Genomic DNA, 14,772 nt, shown 5'->3' on the forward strand with positions numbered 1-14,772 from the left:
CCGTTCTGCGGCTGGCTAGCAGAGACAGTGCAGAGTTGAGCTCTCCTTCCTAAATGATAATTTTATGCATTGTTCCACCCCAGTAATAAAATATTCTTTCCATACAGACCAATAACCAATTTTCAAGGGTACAGTACCTACCTCTTCCTCTGCACGGTTGGTCTATTCTTTAAAAATTCAAACCTTTCAAATTATGAGGGCAAGTTTATGAGTATCTGCAATCAATTTTTATAATTTATTACGAAAAGATAAACACTTTTTTAAATATCATTTTTTCAACATGCACATGGTCCACCGTTTCACTCGCTTTTTGATACCCTGTGGAAAAAAGGTTTTTAGTTGCACAGCAAGCCGCCTATGCACCACTTCCTTCACCTGTTGATCGGAGCTGAATCGATGGCCTCTTAGAACATTTTTAAGTGGACCAAACGAATGGTGTTCCGACAGGACGAGATTGGGACTGTATGCAGGATGCTTAAACACCTCGAAACGCAACATCTGAAGAGTTTGAGCAGTGTGGACGGTGGTATGTGGACGCGCATTGTCCTTCCGACAATTTACCTCTGCGTTAGTTGTGAATTGCTGGTTTCAGCTGGTTTACCAGCTTACCAACGTGACGTTCACTGTTTACTGTTTCCCCTTTTTCTGGTTATGTTTCAGGATTGGCCCTTGAGAGTCCCAAAACACTGTGAGCATCACTTTTCCTGCAGAAGTTTGAGTCTTGAATTTCTTTTTGACTGGGGTTCCAGGATGTTTCTATTTCATGCTGTAACATTTGCTCTCTGGTTTGAAGTGGTGAACCCTTGTTTCATCTCCAGTGTGAATCCATTTCGGAAACTCTTCACCTTCGTTAGCATTACGCTCCAGTAGGTGCTGATAGATTCTCACATGATTGTGCTTCTGCTCCTCATAGAATTTTTTTGGAACTCATCTCGAACAGACTTTGTGAAAGTTAGGCCTTTTATGTATGATTTCATATGCGGAATCATGGCTAATGTGCATATGGTTTGCCACGTCATAAACACTCGTCTGTTATTCAGGATCATATCACGTACTTGTTCATTATTTTCATCAGTTACGGCTGCAGATGGAGGTCTGGATCTTTCCTCATTCTTCATGCTCGTGCGACCCCTTTTGAACTGTTCAGTCCACTGGTAAACACTTCGCTGTGGCAAAACATTGTCCCCGTATTGTGCTGAAAGTCTTCCATGAATTTTCGCTCCTGGTACACCGTTAGACCACAAAGAACTGATTATGGAATGCTGTTCTTCCTTGTTGCAAGCAGAGAGTGGCGCAGCTATCTGTAAGTCTCAACAGTGCAAGCTGTACTGATCTGATAACACTGAAACCTACCACACGCGTAGACAATGGTGCCATCTAGCGGCTGGTAGTACACAATGATATAGATCCAACCTAATGACAATTAGAGCAAAATTGCAGATACTTGCTGACTTGCTTACGTACTATTCAAATTCCGCAAGATTAATACATATACTAGACCTAAATAATAATGGAGGTTTCATCCCATTTTTTATCGGAGATTGGCGCTGCCCTCTACCAAAGTAAAATACTGCCTTAGATTTGAAATAAGAAGTGGTCTTAACCCTTTTGATGCCAGGCTGTAATGTAGTGGTTGCGCTAAAAATGCCAAGACAGTTTTAATGAAAATGCACACACTAAGGAAAAATATTTTCCTACTTACATTCTTGGAGGTAAATCCCTCTTTTTTTTTTTTCACAGCACATAGGTGAATAGAGAACACACAAGTGTCACTGTAATTGCAATAGCGTTTCATTTTTAAATTTTAAAAACGTTTGAATATTATATTATTTCTTGAAAATTTAAATTCCAAATTTGACCTAATTTGATACTTATATAGTATAACCTTGTTAACTCGAAGTCGTTGGGATGCAAAAATCGAACTTCGAATTACATGATTTCGAATTAACCGCAAACACGTACTTCGGAAATGCCAACCCTTGTTGTGTCACAATATATTCTAAGACCCATTACTGCATGCAGTTAACCTTCATTCACAGTTTAAAGCTCTCAAATGCCATGGAATAAAAACTATTTCCAAAATGTATCCAACAAGGTGCATTTACAGTATTCAAATAATGCACTTGGATAACTCGCCAACAAACATAACCTCACGCAATAAAATCAAAAGAAAGAAAACATTATTCAAAGACGAGCAGAAATCTGTACTGGCTCCCCTGTACAAGTGCTTTATTCATTGGATTACTGTACTGTATGCATTTTAGCTGCACTGTGCTTGGACGGAAAGTACCCGATGCCCTTAAAACATCACGGCTTATCGAATTTTCTTATAACGAGAGGAGAAAGTCTCTCGTTTCCGTCCACATAACAACAGTACTGTGACTATACTTGTACGATTTCCTGCCAAGGCACTTCTAAGACCCATTAATGCATGCAATCACCTTGATTCTCAGTTTAAACGTTTCATGCCATGGAAAACACTATTTCAGAAATTTATCTAACAAGGTGCATTTACATTATTCAAATGATGCACTTGTATAAAACAATGGCAAACATAACCTCGCACAATGAAAGGAAGAAAAACACTATTCAAAGACGAGGCAAAATTATGCTGGCTCCCCTGTGCAAATGCTTTATCTTTTGGATTACTGTACTTTCAGCATTTTTAGATGCCTTGTACTGGCATGAAAAGTGCCCGACGCCCTTAAAACATCGTGGCTTTTCGAACTTTCCTATGACGGGAAGGAAGTCTCGTGTGCACTGCATAGCAACACAGTACCAGTATTATACATTTCCCCGCTGGCAATTCTCTCCTTTAAAACCACAAGTCCGTTAGGACTCAGCATTAAAAAAAAATGCAGTTTCATCAGCGCTGACAATATTGTTTCGTGCGTACGAATTGATTATAAGCTGTAAGCCACGCTTTTTCGCAAACTGTCTGCATCGCCAGTGTTCGCGGTTTCTACCTCTGCGCACACTGCCTGCTAGGCCTATGTGATATTGTGGCGTTCCTTAAAACGCCGAATACAAAATAATTATGATTCCGCTTGAACATAGCAGATGTGAAGCACACTGTAGACACGCCGAAGTAGGTGAAAGTATGCAAAGTTACCCCTGCACATTCCAGAAGACGCGTTCTTTCATGTTAAAAATTAAATAACTGGAAAGGAGGTTCAACCTATTCAATACTCAAAGGAAAGAAACGTAGCAATCACATTTCTATTAAAATGGGACCGGTTTCGACCTTAGTCTAGGTCATCATCAGCCATAAAAACATATAAAATGTTTATGAATGTTGGAGGTCAGTTCCACACTCTGTTAGGCACAAAGACACGACACCACATTCTGTCCTGCATAAAGTCACAACACTACTAATCAACATACGAAGATCAAAAAGGCTTGAATTCGCAGACGAACAGATCTGTAGTAGAAAGCCGCCAGCTCCCGGTGACCAGCGCGGCACACTCAAGGTCACGCGCTGCGGCCAAACACCAAAGTAGAGTGGAGAACGTTTCGAAGGTCCAGAACCTGTCACGGCTGCGGGAAGCCAATTACGTATATAAAAATATACGACGCCAATTAGTACAACTTTGAGTATTGAATAGGTTGAACCTCCTTTCCAGTTATTTAATTTTTAACATCAATAATTTCAATACGGAACAATGAGATTTTTATCTTTAAATGCGTTCTTTCATCAGATCAAAAATTAGATGGATGGCTTTTCCGGCGTTTGCTCTATTAACCAGCGTTTCGTCTTAGGTCTGACACTAGACTCTTCAGAGTGGGATGTGTCAGACCTTACCCACTGACGCTGGGGTGTATGCAGGTGAACTTATCAGAAGCTTATTTATGAAGCACAGTCTGATGACTGCATACGGGAGATAAAACTCCACAATGGAATTAATGCCCGCCTAGCAATTCCAAATGGAAATTCTAAGTTCCCATGAAGGGGGATTAGATTCTTTTCCACCAATAGAGCATATAAAAAATCAGATCAAAAATTAGATGGATGGCTTTTCCGGCGTTTGCTCTATGCAGTTATCCCGTATGCAGTTATCAGACTGTGCTTCATAAATAAGCTTCTGATAAGTTTACCTGCATACACCCCAGCGTCAGTGGGTAAGGTCTGACACATCCCACTCTGAAGAGTCTAGTGTCAGACCTAAGACGAAACGCTGGTTAATAGAGCAAACGCCGGAAAAGCCATCCATCTAATTTTTGATCTGATTTTTTATATGCTCTATTGGTGGAAAAGAATCTAATTCCCTTCATGGGAACTTAGAATTTCCATTTGGAATTGCTAGGCGGGCATTAATTCCATTGTGGAGTTTTATCTTCCGTATGCAGTTATCAGACTGTGCTTCATAAATAAGCTTCGGATAAGTTCACCTGCATACACCCCAGCGTCAGTGGGTAAGGTCTGACACATCCCACTCTGAAGAGTCTAGTGTCAGACCTAAGACGAAACGCTGGTTAATAGAGCAAACGCCGGAAAAGCCATCCATCTAATTTTTGATCTGATTTTTTATATGCTCTATTGGTGGAAAAGAATCTAATTCCCTTCATGGGAACTTAGCGTTCTTTCATGACGCTGAAGAAATTTTGCATTTAACCCTTTATAGGGCAGGAGTTTTTTTTGTTGGTTACGAGTATATTTTTGTGTTTCTCTTAATCCTGAGTTGCAAACGAATAGGTTAGGACAGTTTTTAAGGCAATTTGCTCCTAAATTTGTTATATACGAATAAAAATATGGTGGCTAAATATTTAGCCACCATCCATTCTGACCCACAACTTTCTGTACGTGGATGGTGGCTACTTATTTAGCCACCATCATTATATGAAGTCACAATTTTCTTTCATTGGTAAGAACTTTTACACAATACCGCAGGACAAATACAAATAGTCTTTACAAATTTGGATGAACCTTGATGACAGACTAGGAGAATTTTCAGGATCATCTTGTATGTCAATGTCATCAGTATCCATGGGATCAGCTGATTCAATCTCTGACACATTATAGTGCAATGCAGAATCATTGCTGCTTTTAGAACAAGTAGATGTATCCATCACCCGAGTTCTGTATGCAACAGAATCTTCAGCCTCACTATCCGCACATTCCTCGGAGTCACATGCTTGATCTGCTGTAACAGCGTCTAGTAAGTCAAATAGCTCGTCTACCGACATCTTATTTACGTCCACGTACTTCACCATGACATATCTTGAAACAAAGATAAGAAAATATGGTTAGACAGATGTTCTCTGGCAGCTGGACGCTGTTATAGTTATCATTTGTAGCATAAACATAGGCCTAGGCCTATGGTTAAAAGTGAGGTTATGTTTTGCCACTTGCCAACTCTGATAAAGGCGATAATATTATCTGAGCGGATAATTTCCCATACTAAAGTCTCATATTGGTTACAAATATGTTTATTTCTACATGCATTTCTACCTCACACTATTCTATAAGTGTTTTCTTTATAATGTAAAATAATTAGTTGGCAAGCGTAGTATTGTTTGGCGCAATGTCAACAAAACAACTTCATAAAGTAATATACTTGTAAAGAGATCTGCTTACTGTTGGCAGAATAGACTGCCTGAATATCAACTGAAGGCACTGATATAGCCATAACTAGCAATTCAAATTCTGTTTGTTAGAAAATCAGCATCGAATTCTCTCCAATACAGCATAACCACGTTTTTCCATGGAGCCTCAATGGATGGTGGCAATATCCTTAGCCACCTCGATTGTTTTGTAATCACAGTTGCTTGCACAGCCTTCATAATCTTCTTTGCGGCTTACTATTTAGCCACTATCCGTTCAGGCATGTGGCTTATGGCGAAAAAGGCCAAATTCATTGCAATTTGTTAAAAATATGGACCTTTATGTGGGGTGGCTAAATATTTAGCCACCACCTATAAGGGGTTAAATTACTCTGTAAAACACTATTTTTTTCAAAGTAAGGGCGGTTTCGAATTAAAAGTCTGAATTTTGGTAACGGGATCAGCATTGTTCTTTGAATTACAAATTATCCTTATTTTGAATTAAACGATTTAAATAACCTGCAAAACTGTACCTCATGTTTCCGGGAACGAGAGCTGTTTCGAATTAGGCGAGATTTTGAATTAACCAATTTCGAATTATCGCGATTCTACTGTGTAATTATTGTCATGGGCATGATGCCTTTGTAAGAATATTCACTTAATTTTGAATAAAGAACTAAAGTTTTATGTGATTCTTGATAGTTTTTGAGAATAATTAAATTTTACAAAATGATGCACATGCTGATTAAATACACAATGACCTCCGGTATTAGGCGGATTATCTGTGTCACCTGTAACTTCCTCCCAATCACTGTTTGTAATATGAACAGAATCTGAGGAAATATCTGTCAGTTCTCATACACTATCAGAGCTACTTGAAATTATTCCTACCTGCATCAGAGATACAGTAGTCACATGACATTGCCTTGGCAGTGGACTTAAAAAATTTCAGTTCTCAGCAGATGCAAAGTCGTCGCTGTCATCGGCCGATTATTAATCACACACTAATGAATCACTAAGTGTTAAAACATTGCGTATTTCGTCCTCTTTCGTATACTTAGCCATCTTTACACTATCAGAGTTTTTAAAAAAACTTGCACACAAGCGAGATAAGCGACACGAAGCGGCAGAGTGCAGGGCTACCATGCGCGAAACTTGCAATGCATCGAAAGAAAGCTTCACTAAAACTTCACTGATATCAGTATTGCACGTTATCGATATTTTCAGACAGTAAAAACTTCAGTCCTTCCGTTGGTATTACTTATGCTGCCATCGTGCGGCAGGGAATAAAGATGCAGGCAGAAGAAGAGAATGGCCGATAGATTGGCCCCCGGCATTTTTAGCAGCAGTTCGTATGTCCGATAGATCGGCCGCTGGCACAATAAGTTAAAACAATACACCCCTAGCGGGTTCTGACTGGGGGTGAGGAGTTATGACAAAAACGTGCAATTATATGAAACGTGGTTGGAACTTGAAAGGGCAGTGAAAGCAATGACCAAAGGTAAAGCAAGTGGAAAAGACTAATTCAATGCGCTGATATGATTAAGGCAGCAGGAGGCATTGGACTACAGTGGCTATACACAGCCCTCAATGCCATACAGAAGGTTGAAAGGATACCTGAAGATTGGCAACAAGGAAGCCCTGTACCACTGTCAAAAAAGGAAATGGAAAGGAATGTGAAAATTATAGAGGTATTGTAACGGATCAAACACCAGAACAACCTAAATTCTGACACGATAAATTGTCGTTATGACCTTGCTCCTCAGTGGCGATCGTAATTAACATGCCCACGAGTCACGATATAGATAATTAACAACTGTTGCAAGCTGGGCGCCAGGCTTCAAAATTAAATGTAGTTTGAAACTGAATTTAGATCTTAAAAATACTAAACTTAATTTAATGAGACTATCCCGGTCGTGAGCTATAAGGCTACTGACCATTAAATACTATGTGGAAAAACATAGGGAAACTACTGAAAAGTAAATTATATAACGATGTACAAAGAAAAATGTTTTATTCCATAAAAGGATGAAATTACATAAAAACGAGTTATTCCCAGAATTGAAAATTACCGACTGAGATTACAATTAAACACAACACGCGCGGACTTGCGATAACAGGGCTAACTAATCTTGATCTTTTCGTCGTCTGCTTCCGGGGTTGATAGTTGTCGTACCTCTTCCAACAGCGTCATCCTCGGCATCTGCTTCATGGAATGGATTCCACCGCGAATCTATCGCGCCCTATTGAGCTAAGTACCAAAAACATAGTACCGGCCTTACAATATGAAATTCCACATCGAAATTAATTGGATAGAGAGGACTGAAGTCATCCAGTCCCTCTATATTAGATGAACTTGTCTTTCTAAATAATCTGAGCAAGTCTCATAGAGCCGATAAGAAATATTGAGTGTAAGCACATCATAAGCAGTGCACTCAGATAGCAGAGTGACTCTCTAAAAGCCTGTGGACTACCTAAGAATGGAGAATCAAGAAAGCTGGATGCAGAATAATCTTCACCACGCAGTGTAGATCTATATAAATCCTCTTCACATTCCCACTTCCTCGATGTCACATGACATGTCGTTCCAATGAGAGCTGATGTATGTCGCCACCCTATCGATACATAGATCAGTGTTTGTCCTCGACAGAAAAAGGCCTCCTGTTATGTGCACGTGATATGGGGTGATTCAGCGTCCCAACAACAAAATTAGGTCTCTCACTCTTGCTGTTGCATACGTTTCCGAGAACCGTCCAAAATTAACCTTCCTGGACTATTGCGAGACACCAAGTAGCCTGTTAGCACAAGACCTATTGCCTTAACATTTCGTCGGAATATTCTAATATCTTACAATTAAAAATTATTTCTCGTTCTTACGTACCAATTACATAAATGATGGACGTTAATCATGAATAAAATTACATGTGATGCATATATATATATACAATTCGGGTGGGCAATTGAGTAATGTAAATGTCGTGGCAACCACGATATTACAGTATAACCCTATTATCACATGGGTTAAAAAAAATGGAGAAAGTCATAGACAATAGAAACACAGAGGAAGAACAATATGGCTTTAGACCGAATAGATCAGCAATAGACATGATATTTATAGTGCGAACGATAATGGAAAAGCATCTGGAAATGAACAAGGATATCATCTTCATATTCTTGGGTGTGGAAAAAGCTTATGATGCAGTTAAGACATGTATGGGAATGCCTACTGAAAAGGAATGTACCAAAATCATTAACTAACAAGATAAAAATGTTGTATCCTGAGAATAAAAGCAGTGTACAAGTGTGGAGTGGTGACTCTGAAACATTTTATACAAAAAAAAAAAAAAAGTCTCAAGCAGGGAAGTGTCCTGATGGATGAAATCATAAAATGTCCAAAACTGAGTATCAGTAGTGATGAAGTGAATGCTTTGGTATTTGCAGATGATGTGATGATTTGGGAAAAGGGAGAAAAGGAAGTACAAAGGAGACTGGACATTTGGAATGAAAATCTGAAGGAGTTTCAAATGGTAATTAGTAAAAAAGAAAAATGTAGTCTTGCACTGTGGAAAAGACAAAAAGAGAAGCCAAGTGAACATAGATGGAGAACGGTTAGAGAATGTAGAACAGTTTACGTATCTGGGTAGCATTGTTAATGGAAGTAATAAAATCAACCCTGAAATTAATAAGACTAAGTAAAGGTACAACATTTTATCAAGTCAGAGAGCGTTATGGGATGACAAAGTTCCCAAGAGAACGAAATTAACATTATATAAACAGTATTTCATACCAGTTGTAACATACAGACTAGAAATGATGGTAAGAATAAGAGAGAAGATAGTAAGATCCAAGCAATAGAAATGAAATTTTTAAGAACATCGGTTAAAAAGACAAGGAGATAGAATTCAAAATATTAAAATCAGAGAAGAGCTAAATATAGAATCATTAGTACAGAAGATACAAAAAGCAAGACTGAGATGGTTCGGACATGTAAAAAGAATGCCAATATAAATGGTCCGTTATTGGACATTATACATTTTCCAGCTAACTCATTTCTGGTTGCCTGCGTTTTGCCCTCGTGTGCTAGGTTGGGCTCATCAGTTAGTACCTAGCACCTGCCAGTACTAGAAAATAACTATTTATGCTTTGAGTTTAATATTTTTTACATCTCTGCAGATGGTATAAAACGCATACTGAGAATTATAAGGCCACATCTCAAAAAAAAAAATTTAAAAGTTTTATTCAAGTAATATCATCTAGTCATGCTCTATTTAGTGTAACATGGCCATACATATATTTTAATTCTTTTTCACCTTAGGGCAGATAATTCCTTATAACATTTTGGTTTCTTAATCTTAGTTGTGAGAACAATACAGCCACATTTTGACATATGGCTGTATTATACTTGCATTCCATATCAACTCACTGTTGTGCAGGTACATATCTTAAGTTGTGGCATTATTACACTCACATTTCTGAGTGGAGGGCTCTTGTTGCTACAATGTAAATCCAGTTTCCTTATTGTCATTAACAATGTACTTATTATTTACATTGAATTGGAGGGAATTCCTTAGTGACTAGTAGAGAAACTTCTGTGTGTTGTGTTTTGCCTTATTCAGTGATTTTGGATGTATCAAAATGGACATGAACAATACAGGATTATCGCGAATAAGGAAAATGATGGTGGTGCTCAATCCTGCTGCAGATTGTCATTCAGAGGTAAGCAGCCACCTGTAAATATGATTAAAATTATATCTGGGATTTATCATAGCGGTAACTGGAAGTATATGTATGGGTTTAAGTTGGTTGTTTATTTTAACATATTTAGTGTACTACTGAAAAAAACCAAAACTGGAAGCAGTAACTTTGTACCCTGTTGCTGTTTTCTGTACTTGTACATTTCTTAAATATTCACGAAATGATGAGGGAACGCAGAGCATACCTAAGGCTGATTAATTTGTTATAGATTGTTGAACACCAACATGGAACTGAACTTGATGAGATGCGAAGTATTCCTGTAGCACCTACAAAGGGCCAATATTTTAAATCCAGATAGACAGTGATGATTTGCAGGCAAGTTGAATTCAAAAATCTAATATTCATTGGATAAATCACCTGGGTAGTAATATCTGTGTAAACTATAATAATGTTAATTTTTATGTTTTGTTACTTGTAGATAAATGCCGGTGAAGAAAAGGTTTACACTGATCTCGTGCCTGTGAAAGCAGCTCATCTCCCTCACAGTATCACATTACCACTTGCAACATGCACTAACTGTGAAGGGACAAGTGGATCTTTGTGCAATACGAATACGAAGGCCTCAGAGGTACATTATTATAAATAACATGCTATATGTAGTTCTTTCAAATTACATCATTACAACCAAGCGAAATACAGAGGGTCTATTTTTTCTCTTTTGCAGACCAGTTCACAAGAAGAGAATGTCGATCGAGGGAAGTAGAGTGGGGCACTGGAAGAGTTTGTTGTTGATAGTGATATCTCAGAATTAGTACATTTTGAAGAGCATGATGTGCCTGAAATAGAAACAACTGAGGATTCTACTGAGAGTGAACATGCAACACTTAGAGTAGAAAGTGAAGTAGCTGACAGATCACAGAGCAAGTAAAGGAAACGTCAGCCAGAGTTATGGAAAGCGAACATAAAGAAATCAAGAGTAAATTTTGGTCAGGCATACCTCACTGTAACCAATAAAGAAATAGTTGCAAAATCAGTTAGAGGTGTTTGTGGGAAAAAGTGCTGTCTTCAATCTCCCACCAAAATTACAGAGGAAAGACAAGCAGAAATCAATAAATCCTACTGGCAATTAGGAGACCATGGCTTGCAGCCTAATTTTATGGTCAGTCACTCCCCAAAAGTGCAACCAAGGTACAGATATTCAAAAGAAGGCAGCCGGAGGGGATGTAATATTGCTTCCTACTTTATTGTGGACGGAAATAAAATAAGGGTCTGTAAGCAGTTTCTTATGAAAACTCTTGATGTAGGAGATAAGTTCATAAGGAACTGCTGGAATAAATTTGATGAATATAGAGTTTTAGTGAAGGAAAACGCGGAAAACACACAAAAAAACATGAAGTTGATGAGGTGTTGAAGGAACAGGTTAGAAACCATATGCACTCGTTCCTCAGAACAGAGTTTCATTATCTTCGAGCTCAAATAATAGAGTATCTAGATGGGGGCTTAACAGTTGCTGAGATGTACCGACTGTATCTGGTAAATCAACCAAAAGCAGAATTCCTTCAGTGAAGCTCAATTTATATAGGAAAATTTTCAATACAGACTTCAATCTTTTTTTTTTTTTTGCCAAAGAAACATCAGTATGCGCTCTGTGAAAGTTACAAAAATGCCAATGATGAAGAAAAGGAACAGAAACGATCATTGTATGAAGATCATTGCAGAAACAAACTTCTAAGTAGAGAAGAGAAGTCCAAAGATAGTGTTCTTGCTAAGGAAGGGTCATTGACTGTATCATGCTTTGATTTTCAGGCAGTCCTTCAAGCACCATGTGGTGATATTTCAGTTTTGTACTATAGGAGAAAGTTGAATTGTTATAATTTTACTGTTTATATCGGAAAGAAGGAAGGGTACCGTTTCTTTTGGAACGAATGAAGAGCTAATCGTGGAGTCAATGAAATTGGAACTTGTTTTGACTTTTCTAGAACAATATTGCCAGAACCAACGTGTTGTATTTTATTCAGATAGGCTAATGCTGGTGGACAAAATAAGAATAAATTTATAGCATCTTTGTACCTCTTCGCTGTACAGACCCTTAGTATTCCACAAATTACCCATAAATATTTGATAGCTGGACATACACAGAACGAAGGAGATAGTATGCATTCTACAATCGAGAAGCAGAAAGCAAGGAGTTCGAAATCAGGGCCAATTTATACACCAACACAGTGGGTGCCTCTGATACAGTTAGCTAAGAAAGAAGGAAAGCCCTATGTTCTAAGAGAGCTTGCGACGGAGGACATTAAAGGTTTTAAACAACTGGTGAAGAATTTGAGTAAGAATTTGTCAACGAAGATGGCCAGAAAGTGAACTGGAATTCGCTCAAAATCATCAAAACATGAAAAGATTCACCCAATGTTCTGTTCTACAAAACTGACTACGAAGACCAGGACTTTAAAACAATACACGTAGGAGGAAAACTGCGGGACCGTTGAAGATTACCACTTCTGGAACAAGCTTATTCATGTCCACCCAAAATATCTTTGAGCAGGCTTCTCGACTTGTGTTCAACTGGTGTCATTCCCAGAGTTCATCACCAGTTCTTTCATAGCCTACAAGCTCATGATCAAAATGAAGAGGACAAACAAGTGGATCTTATGGAAGCTGATGTGAGGAGCTGTAGAATTATGTTGACAAAATGATTGTACTTTGAATACAATAAAATTGGTTTTGGTTAAGTTATTATGTAGTAAATGTTGCAGAATAAAGTGTGCTTGTGATCATTATGCAAGTTGGTATTCATACTTTCCATTACAATTTCAAAATAATGTTAATGAATCTTCTAGCTTGCTGGTATTATAAGGCCACAAGTGCAAATGTTATTAATAAAAATCCATTATCTCGCATACAATTGCATAAATCAAAGCGTTTGTATACCAAAGTAAAAAGTATATATGCCGAAGTAATTGTAATAAATAGTTGCTTTGATTCATGAATAATCTGATTTTATATACAAGAAGCAAACTTTCAAATCTCTCTCCTGTAAAATTTACCTTTTTTGAGTTGTGGCAGTGTTATTCTCATTGTGCGAAAATTACCTATGGACACTGCTGGAAATTTGATATTAGCATCCGCATCCCCTCAATGTGTGTTAGTAAATACTTTTTCCAGGCATTTCTAGTATGATGATGAGCTTGAGACTACTTTGAAAGTTACGTGGTCTTTACCACAACAAGCAGCTAACTCGTGCTCCCACATCAAACTCTACGAGGAGAGAAATGATGTCCTGGTTGACAGAAACAGAATCCTCTTCCACGAGGACATGTTGAGACCCCAGTTATATTCATTAAAATTAAGAAACCAGTCCAGTGTACTTGATAGTATTTTAGCTGAACATGGTCATAACATATTACATCTTCCTCCATACCATCCAGAATTGAATCCTGTTCAGCTGATATGGGCAAGTGTCAAGAAGAAAATAGTACGACGTACCATCCTTGTGCAGTTGCAGAGCGCGTTGGCTATATAACTAGATTGGGATTATCTATTTACCTGTAACATTGGAAGTAGTCTCAAACTCAACATGATACTAGAAATATCGGGAATAAGTATTTACTAACACGTTGAGGTGATGCAGATGCTAATTACCTTTAATCAAAATCTGTAATTGACATTTTGAACAGGAAATTCTGATAATTCCCAGTTAAGATCACTTCCACTTTTGTGTATAATAGAATTTCACTAATTCTGCAATTTTAATTTGGTGTGTTATTTTAGAGGTTAGTACTAATGCACTTCCCTAAATGTTAAGTAATTATATTTTTATTTAATTTCCTTTACAGGCTAAGCAGTGGGGCACAACACAGGGTCGCTGGCCAAAAAAATCTGCTGAATTCTTGCTTCAACTTTTGAAGAACGCTGAATCTAATGCAGACTACAAGGGGCTTGATGTTGATCGTCTTGTAATTGATCACATTCAGGTGAATCGTGCTCCATGCTTGAGGAGGAGAACTTACAGAGCCCACGGTCGCATTAATCGTACGTTAATTTCTGATTTATAGAATAATCCTTTAGTGAATCCTTAAATGCACCAGAGGTTATACAGTGTAACTGAGAGAGTTGGCTGTTGAGTTTGGACCAGGTAACTTTTAACTTGCATTTGGGAGACTGGATTTGATTCCCACTGTGGGAAGTCCTGAGGTCTGATTTTTGTGGTTTCCTTATTTTTCACACTAGGCAAATGCTGAGAGTGTACCTTAATGCCACAGTCTTTCTTCCGTGTCCTAGCAATTTCCTATCCTATTTTACCTAAGAACCTGTCTGGATTGATGCTGCATCAAACCACTTAAAAAAATGTAATGCTGTAGTAGTGTCCACCAGTAGGCTCAATTTTTATTAGAAACTTGTAAGACTTAATTGTAACTTCATTATCTTAACAGATTTCTACAAAAATTTCATAAATTTCACCATATTTAAGGAAGATAATTAGTTATCTCTGTCACGTGTGAATGTCTTCAATCGCCTCGCAATCCAGAAACCAGT

General features: G+C 38.0%; 1 protein-coding gene and 1 long non-coding RNA gene across 2 annotated transcripts in view; both read left to right on the forward strand.

Annotated features, from left to right (window-relative positions):
• The window catches only part of RpL17 (ribosomal protein L17), a 75,376-nt gene that overhangs the window by 41,893 nt on the left and 18,711 nt on the right, over positions 1-14,772 (forward strand). Inside the window, exon 4 of the mRNA XM_067137080.2 lies at positions 14,073-14,268. Within this exon, the coding sequence (XP_066993181.1) occupies positions 14,073-14,268 (196 nt within the window). The remainder of the gene's footprint in view (positions 1-14,072; positions 14,269-14,772) is intronic.
• LOC137497008 (uncharacterized) lies at positions 10,507-11,772 on the forward strand. Its single transcript, XR_011017585.1, has 3 exons — positions 10,507-10,611; positions 10,715-10,864; positions 10,961-11,772. It is a non-coding gene; the product is annotated as an uncharacterized lncRNA (long non-coding RNA).

This window comes from Anabrus simplex, chromosome 1, assembly GCF_040414725.1.
Source record: "Anabrus simplex isolate iqAnaSimp1 chromosome 1, ASM4041472v1, whole genome shotgun sequence".
NCBI classification, from domain to species: Eukaryota; Metazoa; Arthropoda; class Insecta; order Orthoptera; family Tettigoniidae; genus Anabrus; species Anabrus simplex.